The following is an 18,571-nucleotide window of genomic DNA, read 5'->3' on the forward strand; positions in this document are numbered from 1 at the left end:
TTAACTGATAGTGCTTGTTGATTATTTTGCCCCATTAAATATTTAGCCTTTATTTGGGAAAAGCAATACATAGAGATTTTCACATCGTTTGGCCTTCATTTTTCTGTTTGGAAAATTAATTTATTTGTGCAAATAGTACTGCTCTGACATCATTGTATTTCAAATGTAATCATCTTTGAAAGTAAAAGCTTTTTCTATCTTATTTTAGTGAAGGACTCAAGATTCTATTTTTATTCTACATTGTTTGAACAATGTGTTTCTTACATTGTTGGGAATAGCAAAACATTTCTTGCACAATCGGTGAATGTTGAAATCATAGTGTGGGTGATATGGAGAAAATGAATGATGCAATAATTATCACCGCATTATGTCCATATTGGTATGTTATGATTTTCACTGAAATATTCATTAATCATATGATAATAATTTCATGTTCACTATTTTGACTCACATGGTTGCAATGTGTGTTATTGACCAAAATTTCAAATTTTCAATGGAAATATTGTCATTTAAGATTTTATGTGGCAGACTTGGTATCATCCATTTAGAGAGAACTGTGAGCAACAATATCCCAAATATTTTGCCATGAAACGCTTATATAGAGAAGTGATGTATGATATAGAATCAATGCCCAGCACTGTATATTCACAGGGTTACAAATCTTTTTGTGTTTTTCTTTATCAATATAAAACCCATTGCATGTTGTGTTAGCTGCTTGGTTAAATGCAAGTGTGGTGAAAAATTTTCAATAAAATGTTTTAAAAACGATTACCGACTGTGTACATAAGAGCACGAAATATTTAATATTTTGGAAAACATTAATTTCATTAGTTTGCTTGTATATAGGTTAATTAAGGTAAACCAACTTTTATGAATGAAGGTGGAGGCAATCCTAATGATTTAAAACGATGGTATATGATGGTTAAACAAGTGGGCTTACAAAATTCACACTACGCAAAAGGCAGATGGGATAAAATACCACAAACCCTTTCTTAAACCTCTTAATGTTTGTTTATATTAGCAGTCGTTTATCATGGTGGAAGTCATCATTTACTCAGCTGTTCAGTAGTGCAACATTGCTGGGTGTGTCGAATAAAAAAGAAATTGATTAATTGAAAAACACACAGTACTTTCCTGACGTCACGAATGACACGTATTCAAAATGGCGGCCGCGGTTATGGTAAGTGGAGAAACGAACTCTTTTTCTTCAAACTACACATCGCCCATATTGTCCTTTCCAAGATAAGTCAGGCACAATGCTGTAACTGCAGCAGGGTAGAGGTCTACCTTATTCGATAAACAGCATTTTAACGGTAACCAGCTCCGGTTTTAGAGGAGTTCGCTGCTTTTTGAATGTTGACGATCTGGCTAACTACCTAGTAGGTAGCTAACCTATACCTAGCTTGATTGGTAGTGAGCTGTGTCTCATAAAACTGATTTGTGTCGTTTTTCTGGTTTATTAGACTGTGCTGGCGGAGTACAAACAGCCATGTACTCCGTTGTTAGACTGACATTTCCTGTACCGCTAAGGGAAATCAGCTAGCAGAACTTTGGCATAGCATTAGCAGTTAGCACCTCTGTCAGGCAGCGTCAGTTAACAGCTCTCTAAGATGTCAGGATGACCGCAGCACAAGACATAAACACAACGTAACTTACTTAAAAATTGTCATTGTAGTTTCTCTGCCTGTGCTGGTGCTGTCTGATTAAGTACTGTGTGGCGTGTAAGTCAGAAGCCATGCTCGGTAACTTCCGTCACTGCCATACCATAACTCTCACCTGGGACTTCATTATTATTTATTGTTTCCCAGTATTGGATCTCATAATCATACTGAGGCGTTTGACAATGAACAACAGAAAATGACTCTATAATGTTCTTCGAGTCAGTATTAGTAAACACACCCTGGTTGTCTCATATAATAATAATAATAAAAATAATAATAGTAATGATGATAATAATAATAACTTTATTTATATAGCACAGTCCAGTCACTGTGTGCTTTACTAAAGACATAAAATCGAAAGATGTAAAGCGCAGCAAAATACAAGTAATTAAGATTAAAATAAGGAGCAATTAAACAAATTAAATAAATACAACAGATGCAGTAAAGACAACAAATAAAACATGTTAAGAAAATGCAATGAAAAAAATATGTTTTCAGAAGAGGTTTAAATGAAGATAAAAAGCTAACTTGCCTGATATGAAGTCAGGAACCATGCATACCGTATAGTTGAGCATTAACATCCTAAATGTACAGGCAACCAATGTAGAGATGCTAAAATTGAGATTATTTGTAATCTTCTGTGGCATTCTGAACCAGCTGAAGTTTTGATCAGCTGTACTGACTCAAACAGGAATGCAGAGAGTTACAGTAATCCAATTGGGATGTAATCCAAATGCTATGCAGATTTTAAAAAAGAAAAAAATTTGCAATTCTGTGAATGCAAGAAGCAGGATTGGAGTTCACTTGGTGATCAAAATTGAGCCTATTATCAAATGGGACACAGATTTCTGTAATGAAGCTAGTGTTGAATGAATGTTGAATTTCGAAGATAAGGACCTTAGGTGTGACTAAATGAGGACAGTGTCCAATGTAACATTTTTCCATACAGGCCCACTTGGCCAGTAGATCAGCGTTTTACTGGCCCCTTGTATATTTTCACTGGCCTCACAGCCAAAACTTTTCCATAATTTTGGTGATTTATTCATTGTATATACATATGACAGTGAAGTTCCCTTTCAGATTTGCTTGTTTTGGGTTAGTTATGGATATGTTATGTTGATATATTAGAAAAATATTCAAAATATAAAATTAGGCGCACATTTGATCAGTAAATGAATGGTGTATGGTTTCTCAATATTTTGTGGAAAGCCAAAGAGTATAGAATACACAGGGAGAACAGAATTTATGATAATAACATTTCAGCGAGTATGGATGACATTTATAATGAACTCTTGTGTCAAGAACTGAGACGATGCTGAGAGATCTGCAGAAATGTACTCGTTAAGATAGAACAGCGGGAGAAAGAACATAATGGCATTTGTTTGTGTGCACATGTTCATTCAAAGCTCCTTCTGTCTGCTTCCGCAAGCCACCTGTCCACTACAGACATGGAGTTGAACTTTAATTAATGAATGAATGAAAAGGAGAAATGCAGAGGAGGAAAATGAAACAAACTAAGAGCATCTGTCTCCACAGTAAATCATCTGTTGAGTGTTGATGGTTATTTTTGCTTGAGAAGGTAACCGCTGTAAAACAATCAGAAAATAACAGCTTTGTTTTCTCTACCACTGCTCCCTCTCCTCGCTCAAACACCTAGGCTATCTCTCTCTCTCTCTCTCTCTCTCTCTCTCTCTCTCTCTCTCTCTCTCTCTCTCTCTCTCTCTCTCTCTCTCTCTCTCTCTCTCTCTCTCTGTCTGTCTTTTTTCTTTCTCTCTCTTGCTCATGCCCTCTCACTCTCTTTTTCTCTTCTTTTTTAAAATGAGTCAGGAAGCTGATAGCAAAGCCTAACTTTACTATTAATTTTTGATTTGATAGCTAAACTTTATTTTGAAGCGTATAAAAAACAAACACGAATAAAAACAAAAAATAAACAATAATAACCAATTGAATTTAACATAAGCAACAAACTCTTAGTAAACAAACCAAAAAATACCATGTCTGACAAGGAGCAGGAGGAAGTTAATACTTATAATTTCTTTATACTTATACTTTGTGTTTATCACACACCCACATACATTTATCTGATGATCAACAACAACAAAAACAACAATAACAGCATCCACCACGAGTGTCTCAGTCATGAGAGAAGCAACGCACCCTCCTCATCCCTATATCTCTCAAAAACAAATTTTTGTTACCTCTTTTTGAATTGATTCATACTTCTGCATCCCTTAAGTTCTCCCTATAACTCATTCCACAAATTCATCCCACAATTTGAAATAAATATACTTTTGAGATTGGTATGAACACAATGTTTTAAAATTAAATGTTCCTCTTAAATTGTACCCACCCTCTCTGTTGGAGAATACTTTATATGTTTGTATGTTTGTTTATTAGTTTGTTTGTTGCCAGGAAGTAGATTATTTCTTGCTTTGTAAAATTTTTGTGCAGTCTTAAATTCTGTGATCAACTCCAAAAGCTACTGTAAATTCTTCCCAGAACAAAAAATATTTGTGTTGTCTTCAAATAAAATGAATTTCAATAGACTTGATACCTTACATCTGTCATTAATATACAGAACAAACAGTTTAGGGCCTTATACTGACCCCTTTGGGACTACCCAAGTAATCTCCAAATATGTTAATATGTAGTCACCAATCTGCACAAATTGTTGTCTGTGTCCCATAACTTATCAGCTAATTCAGCACACCACTCTGATACCATACCTTTACATTTTATTAAGTAATATTTTGTGATCAATTGTATCAAATGTTTTTTTTATCTATAAATACTCCCACCACATACTTATTGTTATTAATACAGCTAGTTATTTCCTCTATTAACTCCATTAATGCCATTTCAAGTTCTCAAACGAGGAGAAATGTCCCCTCCTAGTCCTAAACTGTATACCCATGACTCTGATTGGCTGGGCCAGTGACTGGCCAATCAACTTGCCCTGCATAAACTTTTACTGGCCCCGGGCCATTGGTCATGTTAGACCCTGGAGGAGCTGCTGAGCCTATGATAATAACTTCTGATTTTTTTGAGTTAAACTGAAGGAAGGTGTGAGATAAACAGTTTTTGAAATCCATAAGACAGACCTGTATTTGGCTCATTTGCATCATAATATGTCAATCCTGCCACAAATTGTGGCAACAGGTAGAGCAGGTGGTCAAGGGTTGGCTCATCCTGTCCACATGATGAAGTCAAGACACTGAAGACACACCAATTTATGTTATGCCAATCCTTTCCATGATAAGTAGGTGTGTGTGTGTGTGTGTGTGTGTTTGTGTGTGTGTGTGTGTGTGTGTGTGTGTGTGTAAAATTGCAAATAGTAAAGTGCTTTGGATCAGAGACATTTAACCATGTACAAGTCCATTTAAAGTCTGGATTGGACTCTGACTCAGCCACTGCAGAACATTAACATTATTGTGATCAAGCCACTTTGTGTGTTGCTTTGGCTTTATGTTAGGGATCGTTGTCTTGCTGAAAAATAAATCTTCTCCCTAAGCCAGTTTCTCAGAGGGCATGTGGAGAACTCTGTCTCCCACGTGCCCTCTGGCAAATACTAGCCTGGGTTTCATGTGAGGGTTTTTCTTTGGCTATTTGCCTTAAAGCTTCCACTGCTGAATCACCTGGACAACAGTTGTGCTCCCATCTCAGATTTGTAACCCTGTATCTCCCTCAGTTTCCACAGGCTCTTACCACATGTCCAGTTGTTTTTGACTTAGCACTTTTAGATAAACCATGACCTGGATGACTGAGAATCTTAACAGACAACCTTTCACAGGGACCACACTGTATTCTGAGTAGGGTTGCATCAGAATCCCGGTTTTACAGTATACCATGGTATGAGCATACATACATTTGCTTATTACCAGTTTTGTAAAAAAGAAAAAAAATACAACCGAATGGAAAATCTCACCTGTGCCTTGACTGCCTGTCATACACACAAATATGGCAGAGAGAAGTGAAACTGATACCACCAATCTCTATCCCCCCAAAAATAAGTTGAAATTAGCAGCGTGGGAATATTTTGCATATTGCAAAAACAAACGTAGGATTGTCCTCGACGACGGATATCCAATTTGTAAAAAATGTGGAGGCAAAGTGGCTGCCTTTGGAGGGAACGCTTCCCTTCATGCAGATCAAAGTAAATGTTCCGTTTCTAACTTAGATCCCTAAAGAAAAAACATGTAAATGATTGAAAGTCGATCATAAAATATGCTATAGAAATCATTTTCCACCTCCCAGCTCTGGGATCTGGGTTGTCTGTCCGTTTGGTAACCTCTGATTTACAAACAGACACACACTGACCCCAATCTGACCCCATAAAGAGAAACATAACTTTTCTCGGGGGGCTGACGTAGGTGAGTGTATGTGAGAGTTAAAGGTACAGACAGGATCAGTCTTGCTGTGCTGTTGCACACCTACAATAAATTGGCAACTATTTTGATAATCGTTTAGAGCACTTGTATTTCTCTCACTTGAGAATTTTTAAAAACCAAAGAATCGATTAATGGAGAAAATAATCAGCAGATTAATCCATAATGAAAATAATCATTAGTTGCAGTTGGATACAAAATATTTCAAAAGACCTCCACGTCAACCAGCTATAACAGTAAAATCCTGCTATTACATTAATGTCTGTGTAATAAAAATAGAATGCTATTACATATATATTAGCATAACAGTCACAGGGGACATTTTTCTGCATTTAGTACTTTTACTTTAAATACTTTAATTACATTTCTGTGATAATACTGACATACTTTTTCTTAACATTTTCAATGCAGGACTTTTACTTGTAACAGAGTACTTTTACAGTGTGGTATTAGTACACAAGGGTGGCATCTTTGTTTGGTTTTAAAAGAACAGTGAGAATGGCAGAGTTAGTATCACTATTAAAAAATCCTGTATCAATAGAAGTAGTGATCATCTGTAACATAAATTTACCTAAGCGGTCCCAAAACACCAGGTAGGCTAAACTTCAGGAGGAATACCCTCCCAACCTGGTGATTTGCCCTTTTTCATTAGTTGTGTGGCATTTTCGAGTTCCTCAAGGGAAATAGGGGCCTGTAGTTGATCAGATTCCTCCTGATTTAAGGTTGGGAGATTTAGGTTCTGAAAAAAAAGATCACTTCTATCTCTGTCTAGGGTAACTTCTGAAGAGTACAACGTTGCATAAAAATTTCTAAATTCACTATTTATTTCCTCGGGTTTAGAAACAATATTATACAAGTGACTGGACTTGATAGCGGAAATAGTGGAGAATTTGTCATCATATCTCAATCTCTGAGCAAGAAGATGACTAGGTCTGGAGCCGTTAAAATAATAATTTCTTCTAGTTTTATGAATGAGAAATTTGGCTCTACGTCTAAGAAGAGAATCTAATTCTATGCGCGTTACCTGAATATCTTGGTTGCCAATCTCACATAATGTTAACAGTTGCTTTTCCAATTCAAAAAGCTTTGATTCCAATTCATGAATCTTACTAAATCGAGCTTTATTAAGATGGTAATGTTCCTAATGCACCCCTTTAACGTGTACCAAAATATCCGAGGATCATCCACAGTACCAGTGTTCTCAGACACAAATTTGTCAAGTTCACACCTGAAATATTTACAATAATCAGTATTTTTCAAAAGAGTGGTGTTGAATCACCAGTGCGATGCTTTAGCGGGTGGATTTAATAAAATAAGTTTAACCTATAGGATAGAGTGGTCAGCCAAAGGAGAGGGAAGCATTGTTGCATCATATATTTCAGAGACTCCTGAGGATAAAAATATAGGCTAGTCAATGCATGAGTAGGATCTATGTCTATTGGAGAAAAAGCTATACTGCCTAGCTGAAGGGTTAACCACTCTATATGCATCTAGTAAATTAAATTCTGATATCATATGTGACAAAGAGGTTGAAGCTGATATTTGAGAATGAGAACGATGATCCTATAAGACTGAGCGATCTAATTTAGGGTCTAAGGCAGCATTCATATCCCCTCCTAAGATTAAAGTAAAATCCTGGAGTTCTGAAAGTATCCCACATAGGTTATAAAAAAATTCTTGGTCAAATTTGTTAGGGGCGTAAACAGAAATAAAGGCTAATTTACAACCAGAGATAATAGTTTTAATCACTGCAATTCGCACATAAATACTACCAATTTTCTCTAGAATATTTATAGATAGGGAGCGTTTCCACTCCACATGGAGTTTCTGTATATCCTTAGTACAGGTGGCCAGGTTGGCCTTGATATCATCAAGCTTTTCGTTCAGGCTGGAGAACTGGGATTCAATGAAGAAGCGTTGTTTCTCTATAGCTGCTGCAATCATGACTGCTAACTCACTGCTAGTGTCTTCAAGTCCACCACAGGGAGGCTCGTTGTCGCTGTTTAGGTGGATATTTGTTGATTTAGTAGATCTAGTATGCAGCATTTTTAGACATCAGGATGCTGAGGTACTTATGAAGGACCAAAATTTTGTATTACAAATAGTTGGTAGGTAGTTTTTGCAAAAAAAGAGGGGGAGAGGGCAGGGGCGACAGTATCAAGCGGCCATCTTTAAGATAGTTTGCTGATGTTTATTGGCTTGAAAGGATCCCCCTTCATTTCTGTAGTATTGTACTAAAAATTTATCCATTTGCAATGCAAAGTACATCCCAAAATGTGAAAGCCCTGATAATGTTCCTGTGAAAGTCAATGTAATGTTACTTTTGGTTTAATGCTAGAGGACAGCCAGGCATCTTAACCTTCCTCACAAAAGGACACTACAGGTGAGGCAAAAACCTGTTATTTATAAGCTTTGACATGGTTGTGTGTATAGAGTTACGGTATGGAAGGAAATTGTTAGGAAGTAGTTTTAGGTTTTCGCCTGAAGGCATCTCATGAAAGAGATTTGCCGCACACTCTGCAGTCAGTGCGCAGCAACTTTCCTTCTTCTCTTTCTTTTATAGCTTGCAGGTCAGTACCACTGTTACAAATCATGTGCATTTGTTATCAGTCTAAAGTAAATAGATGTGCCTATTCTGTGTGTGTGTGTGTGTGTGTGTGTGTGTGTGTGTGTGTGTGTGTGTGTGTGTGTGTGTGTCTGTATGTTAAAATATTTTGCTATGTCTGTGTTGCAGGAGACGTGGTGGGCCTTGCTGCTGCTGTCCTTGTTGCCTATAGTGCGGCCCTTCTATGTTCCTGGAGTCGCTCCCCGAGACTTCCATGAGGGTGAAACAGTAGATATTAAGGTAAGAACATGGTTACCTTACACCATGAATGTCCTTGGCTCTGTGTGGACTTTTTCTTCCCATATTTATGTAGGTGTCCACCTCGCACAACAAAAACATGGGTGTCAGGTTGCTTTCACACATGTAGTTTCTTTTAGACAAAGGAAAGAAAATTGAGACATTGTTGCCTTTTAGTTTTGGTCTGTTTCATGTTCACTCTGATTTATTACAAACAAACCAAGAGCTTAGTACAAAGTTGACAAGTGATTGGATAGTTTTGGTCAATGCTACACGGATCTGTGTGGGTCAGCACAACACACTTCTGTTTGAACTCTTTCTAATAGATAAGGGAAAATCCCTGCACTCACATACTTGATTTCACCATGTCTACCAAATGATCTTGCATAGCTATGTAGCTCACTTATAGCTCACTTATACAGTTCCCATGATCAGATGATGGATTTAATAGAGAGCCCAAGTGAAACCGGAACTTCCAGGTTCTGTTCCAGGAGTAAGAAAACCTCATTCAAAATCCCATTAACATTTTTAGTAACATAAAAAATTACAAATCCAACCTTGGAACTTTTTCTCAGTAGTATGTGTTGTTCACGCCATATGTTTAGACACATTTGTGTATTCTTGTTTGTTCAATATTTCAGTTTTTTGTGGACTGACGAACAGAATATCCTATAAGCCCATTTTGGATTAAACATCTAAGCTTGACAGCTTCTGATAGCAAGTGCTGTAGTGGAGCCGATTGGTCCCCAGGAACATGTTTAAATTTCTCCTAAAGACCAATGAAATAAATGCTGAATAAGAGATTGCACTGAGTTACAGAGGCTAGCCAGGACATGACATCTTACTCTGCTTTCTATAGTAGTGAAGCCCTTGAATTCATCACAAGTCCTTTGGATGGTCCGTTTTGCTTTCACACCACAAACAAACCATGCCAGAGTCAGATTGGTGGAACTCTGGTTTGGACTGAGACCAGCTGAAAATGTGGGTGTCAGTCCAGACCGGAGTGAGACCATACTAGCTCAAACAAACCAAACAGGTTATATGTGAAACACTTTTAGAGACTGTAGTTGCCTTTGGGCAGCCATGGGTTGAACCATGCACCTAATATTTTTGTGGGCTGTAGAGCTTGTCTCATGGAGGTGGCTGGCAGGAAGTGACTCTGTTATAAACATTGGTCCTACTGATCATGGTTAGAAAGCCCACAGACAAAGTGCCGTGTCCAGTGTTAACTAGACCAAGTTGTCAAGACAGTTTTGCATATCGCTCTAAATTAGTCAGTCAGTAACATCATTTGTTTTTCAGGCAGTGAAGCTGACCAGCTCCCGAACCCAACTTCCTTATGAATACTACTCCCTGCCTTACTGTATGCCAGATTCTGTTTTCTACAAGGGAGAGAACCTGGGTAAGTGGACTGTCACCGCCTTCTCTACTCCTTACATTTGCAGAATGTGGTCTGAGAAATTTCTCTAAATGTTTCTCTTAATTTGACATCATCCTAATCAGGAAATGTAATCTTACATGATACTACTTTAAAAAGTGTGTTTTTTGATATATATTTTAATTTTTGTAATTCTTTTTTGTAGGTGAGGTGTTACGTGGGGACCGTATTGTGAATACCCTCTACAATGTAGAGATGAATAAGGACAAGAAATGTGAGATGGTGTGCAACAAGAAAAAGCTCAGCATAGAAGAGAGCAAGCTGGTTGCTGAGCGAATACAGGAAGAGTATTATGTTCACCTGTGAGCATCCCTTCCTTGCTGTTGTATACTTTAAAATCCTTATCTTGACCTGTTGCTATGTACATCATCATGCATTCATTTACTTTTAAGTAATATTTTGTAGCAGCTAATAATGCAGTTGGAAGATTATAGTTTTTTTTCCTGTTCACAAACATGTCTTTGATATAACCTAGGTCTCTAATACTTAGATTTTTCTTAATGTTCAATATGTAAACAAAAATTAATTGAACACCTCCCTGTGCCTCTCAGTATTGCAGATAACCTGCCAGTTGCCACCAGATTAGAGTTTTACCCCAACAGAGAGGCAGGAGGAGAAGAGGAGCAGAGGAAAGACGTTGTGAAAGATATACAGTTTGAACATGGCTACAGACTGGGCTTTGTTGACAACAACAAGGTAAGGATTAAATTTCTCTATCCTCATTATATTGTTTAGAGGTGGAAAGAAGTGGAGAATATAGGTACACAGATGGTCAGAAGAGTGGAATTAGAAATGTTGCATACAAAACAAATCAGGTCTTGGAAAAATTAGGGCTGTAGTCAACCAAAGAAAATCTTGGTCGACTGAAATCGTACATAATCTTCAACTAATCGATTAGTCGCGCGTGGAGCTGTAACGGGACAGAGTGCACAGTGAGCTCAGCAGTCACACATTTCTTTGTTCTCTATTTCTGTTTTGTGTCTTCGGGTTAGGCTAACCCATTGTTGCTAACTTTGGAGCTAACCCCCTTCACTTTTCCAGCACTTGGGGAAACAACAGACATGACCTTTTAGTATTTATTAACTGACACACTGTAGTCTGTACTGTACATTTACTGCCAGACTGACAACTTACTACTAACCTTTTCCTCTGCTCAGCTCGCATCCACCGTCACTTTCCTGCCGCTCGCTCTTTCCCACTCGCTACGCAAACATACTATGCAATGCCGTATTCCTTAACAGAGTTACGCTATCAGTAGTTTCCTAGGTAACAACACAGTGGTAGACTCATGTACATATCATATGAAGACATATTTATGATACTGTCGTCACCTACAGTAGCTGTCCTGGCAATAAAGGCCCATTTAGACATTAGCTCTGTGTGAAAAAACACACTGGACGGTGTGGTGAGAGTCCCAGTGCAGATGACTCCAGCAAAAAAACTGAGGGTTGTCAGGCAAAAAAAGTTTAACCAGGTTCAGTTTTTGCAACAAAATGCAATATTACCTAGCAAGGCGCACTATGTTGTCCAATCACATATGTGCAAGAGCACATTCCTGGTGGATTACTTTACTTTTACTTTTTATGGTATTTCTGCTGTTTAAATATATATGACTTGGTAGTTTTAAGTTGTAAAATCCTGTTTGTGAGTATATTGTAATATAAACAACTGTTTATATTAGCCTTCAGATTCACAGATTAAGACTCAAACTGGACTTGCTTGATGGTATTTCATGTCTCACTAGTAACTCCCAGCCTCCTATGCTCCCACCAATACAGCCACCTCTGTTGTTTTACTGCAGGGCTGACTTTGAATGCCCATATTATCACCTCATGAAATCTGTCTGAGGACGAGACAGCTCCACTGTGCCTTGCCTCTGCAAATACACGCTTCATTGATTGTCTTGAAAAATGTTTTCTTTCTTCAAATTAATCTCCACATTCTCATGCTTTTAATTTGCAGAGAACAGTGTGTATCCCTACAGCAAGGGCTGGGAATCTTCAGGAATCTCTCTATTTAATTCAGATTCTCAATGTCACAATTCGATTCAGAGTCAATATTCAACCAAGTCATGGTTGAATAAATAAATAGGTGGCACTATTTTTTTGATCCAGTGCACTGAGTACCAAACCATTTACTTGTGTCCTTAGTCCACTGAAATGCAACATGAAACATAAATGGGTAGATGGTCTGATGAACAGAATAAAAGCAGAGAAAAGTGTATGAGAGTACACAGCTTTTTGATTTGATTTAAAAAAGTAAACTGCATTCATTTGTAAGCATTTTACAGTCCTTTGCCTATATGAGAATATATTGTCATTTACTGACCAACATAACAGATTAAACGTTTTTAATGTAACGTAGCTCAGATTTATACACTTGACTACTGGCCCTCTGCAGGGGTGTGTGTTTGTATGTGTGTGTATGCATGTGTAAAAATGTGAGGATTATAACTCAGTAACAGGCAAAAACATGTTTTTGGATTTTATTTTTACATTTTAAAAATTGAAATGCAGAAAAACATGAAACCATTTATGTTTGAGGTCTTTCCACATGAAGTGTACTGACCTTTGTCTTTCTCTTCTCTCCCTCCCTCCCAGTTTTATCTGCACAACCACTTGTCCTTCATCCTGTACTTTCACAGGGAGAAGCTGGAGCAGGGAGAAATCCACGACTACAGGGTGGTGCGATTTGAGGTCGTACCCCAAAGTGTAAAAGTAGATGGTAGGTGTCAACACACTCTCTTTGAGGAGCTGGAGGTTGTCTATGTCTACTGTTACTCACTCTGTATTCATTCTCAGATCTGAAGGCTGTGGAAAAAGACAAGACTTGCACCTTGCCTGAGGCCAGTGGCTCTGCCCCTCAGGAGATTGATCCAAACAAGGAGAATGAGGTCCTCTTCACCTACTCTGTTCACTGGGAGGTCAGTGACTGCTCTGCGGATTCTGTTATTTGAAACATCTTGTGACCAGGAGTCAGACCATTTTATATAACAACCAAAATGGGTGTATTATTTATATATTATATTATATTAGTTTGCCATTTCTGTAATTTCTTGTTAGGTATCATCTGATATACACATAGATTCAGATATATCTGCAACAAGCTAATATGAGCCGAAATATTGGCTTGACCAATTTATCGGTCTAGCTATTCCTAACCAAGTCACCCAAGACTGATGTGAAACTTGGTTGCATTTAATATTTTCCAGCTGTTTCAGTTTGTCAGGATGACTAAAGCTATATAAAAGATGCTGAGCCCCTTGTGTCATGTGTGCAGGAGAGCGAGGTGAAGTGGGCGTCTCGATGGGACACGTACCTGACCATGAGCGATGTCCAGATTCACTGGTTCTCCATTGTCAACTCTGTGGTAGTTGTCTTCTTCCTGTCTGGTATGTCCGATTGTTGACGGATCCTGCTCAGCTCAATCTCTTATAGGTGCATATCAACATAATGAAGTAGTATTGGGCACCCATATACCACAAGAAAAAGGCGCTGCCCCTGTGGCGACTGGCAGCAGGTGTCCACATGTCTGTCTGTGTCTTATAAATTATTGTTTAGTTAACCAGTGTTCACTAGGCTTTAAACTAGTGTTCTCCTGCTGTACCGTTTTTTGTGAATGCTTTTTTACAATGTGTTTACCGTGACCAAGTCGAAGATGGAGATATTATTCCTACTTTTCCTGACAACCATGCTGAACCTCGCCTTAGGATTGTTTGTCAAATCTCATACAAACAGGATCCACTACAATCAAGGACTTTCTCCCTGGATTTCAATAGCATATTCTCTCAGTGGATCAATTTGCAAACCTTTATTCACCCTGTGGTGAGCCTAATGTTTTTAACTGCAATAATGAATAAAGGCAGGTGCACCACAATGTGATGCACCTGCCCCCCACATATAGGACTGTGCTACATAGGGATAAAGTGCAGACACTTGAAGTACAGGTGTGGAGTGAGGATAGCACTCTGGTCCCACAGGGGTGCTTTCACTGCACAGACTGGTCCATCTTTCAGAAATCATCTAATAACATTGATGAACTGACAGATTTAGTGTGCAGCTATATCTCTTTTTGTGTAGAGTGTGATGCCAATAAAAGCAGTTGTCTTCTATCCAAACAACAAGCCGTGGATCACCAAGGAGTTGAAACTGCTTCAGGAAAAAAATGCTGTTTTCAGAAGTGGGGATAAAATTGCTTATGCTGAAATTAGAAAAGTGGTGTGGGCTGAAATTGCAGGCCACACTACTAGGCAAAACTTGCATATAAGGAAAACATCAAATCCAAATTCAATGTCTATGACCTTAAGTCTGTTTGGAATGGCATGAAATCAGTGACAGGTCTGCATAAATACAACAACACAGTCTCTTTGAATGGTTATACTGCTAATGTGCAGCTGGCTGATGAATTAAATAGTTTTTATTTGAGATTTTATTCAGACAAATTTTATGAACAAACTAATTGTTGGGCCTCAAACCACGAGGTCACACAGAGAAGGCCTACATGCACCCACTGAAGCCTGACCACGAGGTGCTTTTTCCTTTGTTTCCCCAGAGACAAAGGAATAGTGCCAAAATGCTGCTTACAGACAATGGGAGTCCATTGCAAACTCCATTTCCAGTGATGCTTTGCAATTTTCACACCTCAGCAAGGAACAGTCAACATACAGTCTCTCATTGGCGGAGACGCTCCTGCACAGCAGAGCGTCCTGATGACACAGCCATGACATCACCGCCCCTTTCAAATCAGAGCACGCCCTGAAAAATACGCCGTCATTGTGAACTGAGCAAGGAGGAACATCGTCCTCCTGTGAGACAGCTTCGCTAACGTAGGTACCCCACGCACATTTTTCCGTCACCGAAGACTCCCCTCGCTGGATGAAACGAGACTTCGCCCATGTTCACCCGATCACATTCCTGGATCCAAGAGAGGCCGCTGCTGCAACCAGCACCCTCAAATTCCCCTGCAGGAATGAGAAACTAAGTTTCTTTAGGAAGACGTGGAACTTCTCTGTCCCACTCTTCTTCACTTAGTTGACTCTGCTGTTTTCTCCTCCACGCCGCTGAAAATCAGCCAGCTGCCGTTAAACATTTGCCGACTGTGCGAGAATGGCCACTGTCTGCATCCGAGCCGAGGACAGAGCCGGACAGAACCAGACAGAAAGACGGACTTCTCACACACCCTGCTCGCTTTCTGAAGTGACCAAGTAAAAGGCATACGTCTGGGCAGAGGCAGTGTTAGTTGTGTGTTCTCTTTAGCATCAGTGCTGTTGTTTAGCATTTAGCTTTTTAGCTCTATTGCTATTGTTTGCTGTGTGAGTTGACGGACTGCGGAGTCCATTTTTCCTGCTTTACTCTTAGGAGTATTTTAAGTTTGCTGCCTGTTTAGTTGTGGTCACCACACTAGACTGTTTTGTGTTTGTCCTGCTCGGGACTACTGCTGTGTTTGTGCCACCGTGAGTGAGTAAGTAAGTTGCTTTGTCGATCAGAAACCAGATAACGTGCATTACAGACTGCCATCAGTACACATGCTGTCTGTGGACAAAGGAACTGCTTCTCTTCCCCTCACGATCGCTTTCCCTCCTTCTTCTCCCTCTCTTGCGATTAATACACACACACACACAGACACACACGTGCACACATATACACGCACCAACATCTTTTTACCCGTCTGATGGTCAGATAACATTAGATACAGCACTGCTCTATCTTTCCTTATACGCCATCGGATGGATGAGTTTTTCACAGAATTGGGTGAGCGCAAGACGCCAACCACCAGGCGGCGCCATCTTGCTGTTGTCTAACCAAGACACTGTCATACTTCCGCCATTCGGGTCTCGCGTGACGTGACTTCCTCCCATAGTCACATCCGCATCACAGACTGACGACGTCATCACGTCAGGCCCTGTCGCCATCTTGACACACACACACACACACACACACACACACACACACACACACACACACACACACACACACACACACACACACACACACACACACACACACACACGCGCGCGCATTCCCCTGCATGTGCTCAACCCTGTACATAGCTGTTTGTGTTTTGCTTTGGTAGAATTAGATTTAGAGTTAGAGACACTTCTGTTCTTAAAATTGATGTATCTACTGTTGCAAAGCTTTTTAAACAAACTAAGGTCAGTAAGCTTGGAACCAGACAACATTAGTGGCTGAGTGCTCAAGTCCTGTGCTGCTCAAGTGAGTGACATTTGAATCACAGGACAGGGCTGATTGAAAGAGTTCCTAAAGTATGGAAACATGCCATTATTGTCCCTGTGGCAAAAAAGTAAAAGCCCCAAAGTCCTGAATGATTTTAGACCAGTAGCTCTCACCTCCCTGGTGATGAAAAACTTTGAGGAGCTGGTCAAGCAGGAGATACTGAAGCAGGTGGAAGGTTAGACCACTTCAGTATGCGTACAGGGAAGGCAGTTTCCCTCTGGCCACCGTTTCAGAATGCCTAAAACAAGGACTTTTAACTTTTGGCACATCCATATATATGTTTGTATTGTATTTATTATGTTTTACGTACTGAGCCCAGCATTTTACTCAATTGATTTTGTAATTTATTTTGCACTTAACTCACAGTACATAATATTAAATCTTGTACTGTGACCATCTTTCGTTTTTCAGTCTTTGTTTTTACTGGAGCTGATGGTTTATTCCATGATTTTTATTTATTATGCTTGTTACTGTCAATGTTTATATGTCTCTGTGTAACTTGATGTGTTTGATGCTTGCTGTAGACCAAATTTCCTTCAGGATAATGATAAAGTTGAAGTTAAATAAAGATTACCATACATGGAGCAACTGCACATTTTGTGCTATATGATAGACATTTCTGTCTTTCTAGTTGACTGACATCCTTCTCTTTTCCTGCCTTTTCTCTCTCAGGTATTCTCAGTATGATCATTATCAGGACCTTACGGAAGGACATCGCTAACTACAACAGAGAGGATGACATAGTAAGGAAATACACACCTGATAAGACAATTTACTTGGTCTCAGAAAATCTTAGGGGAAAGGTTGCATATAATGTCTTTGTACAAATCTTCATTGTATAGATTTGAATACAGTTGAATTTAGGATAACTTCTGATTCCCCCACTGAGAAAAAATGAAATAAAAATATTATGCATCAAAATATGCAATTTCACATCCTAAAGATGAGACTGAATTTGCTGCCAACCAGTTGAAACAAAATAATGAAAAAGAAATGAAACACTAATCACAGCTATTAAAAACTCCCAGGGAAAATTATGCTATAGCTCAGAAGACATATACAGAACCTTCCAGGATTTTTATCAAAAACCTTATAATTCAGATAACAAATCACATACCTCAGACATCCATGCTTAGACAGTAGTAAATTCCACCACTGTCCACAGAACAGACAAACTTATCAGATTTACCCAAACCCAAATAAGAACTTAGGAGAGCCCTTTCTCTCTATACCTAACAACAAATCAGCTGGTTTAGAGTACTGATTTTAGTCTTACCTTAATCACCTTTAGCTTCTTGCTTAATAGATCAATATACTCCAGGCACTTGACCAGATTTTTCTCCCACTTAACCAGGAGGACACCATGGAGGAATCAGGATGGAAAAACGTCCATGGTGACGTCTTCAGGCCGCCTCAGTATCCCATGATCCTCAGCTCCCTGCTGGGCTCAGGGATTCAGCTCTTTTGCATGATCCTCATTGTCATCTGTGAGTTTGTTTTTCTTGTTGTATCATCAGTAGGGATGTTTTTTGGCCCCCATCTGCGTTCTTTAATCTGATATTTATATTTAAATGTTGATAAAATATGTATCTGACACATTGAAATAGCAGATGTAGCCTACAAACTTTGGCACACCTTATATTTCATAATCTTTTTGATCCAAATACTGCAGGTGCTGGCTCAAGACTTTGAAGTGTATCTGGGAAAAAGTGCACTCTGAAATAGACATGAGTTATAGAGTGGAGTATCCTTCCTCACAATTTTTGACCAGGGAATTAATGTTGATTAAAGACAGCTTATATGACCTGCTACTGGAGATGTTTGAGAAGCTGCTGCTCGATTGTTTTGTACTCTGCACTTTGCTAATAAGAAAGAAAAAAGAAAGATAGCAGTTTCAATAACAGATTTGTGTGTTTCGCAACTTGGTCAAATCTGTGTGTTTTATCAATCTAGGTCTGAGTACAGTAAAGAAGAGATTATGGATCCCACTGCTTTTCTTGGCAAGACACGCC

The 18,571-nt window shown here is 38.9% G+C and overlaps 1 protein-coding gene across 2 annotated transcripts in view; it reads left to right on the plus strand.

Moving 5' to 3' along the window:
• Positions 1–1,114: 1,114 nt before the first annotated feature.
• Positions 1,115–18,571, plus strand: part of tm9sf4 (transmembrane 9 superfamily protein member 4) — a 29,713-nt gene continuing 12,256 nt past the window's right edge. The window contains exons 1-10 of one of the 2 annotated variants that reach the window (XM_042409047.1): positions 1,115–1,180; positions 8,781–8,891; positions 10,191–10,290; positions 10,472–10,628; positions 10,878–11,022; positions 12,927–13,050; positions 13,128–13,249; positions 13,606–13,717; positions 17,232–17,302; positions 17,914–18,046. In XM_042409047.1, the coding sequence (XP_042264981.1) occupies positions 1,163–1,180; positions 8,781–8,891; positions 10,191–10,290; positions 10,472–10,628; positions 10,878–11,022; positions 12,927–13,050; positions 13,128–13,249; positions 13,606–13,717; positions 17,232–17,302; positions 17,914–18,046 (1,093 nt within the window). In that variant the 5' untranslated portion in view covers positions 1,115–1,162. Of the gene's footprint in view, positions 1,181–8,405; positions 8,430–8,780; positions 8,892–10,190; positions 10,291–10,471; positions 10,629–10,877; positions 11,023–12,926; positions 13,051–13,127; positions 13,250–13,605; positions 13,718–17,231; positions 17,303–17,913; positions 18,047–18,571 lie in introns of those variants that run through there. The other variant, XM_042409048.1, reaches the window with a different exon arrangement.

The sequence above is a fragment of the Thunnus maccoyii genome, chromosome 4 (genome assembly GCF_910596095.1).
Source record: "Thunnus maccoyii chromosome 4, fThuMac1.1, whole genome shotgun sequence".
In the NCBI taxonomy this organism is placed as follows: domain Eukaryota; kingdom Metazoa; phylum Chordata; class Actinopteri; order Scombriformes; family Scombridae; genus Thunnus; species Thunnus maccoyii.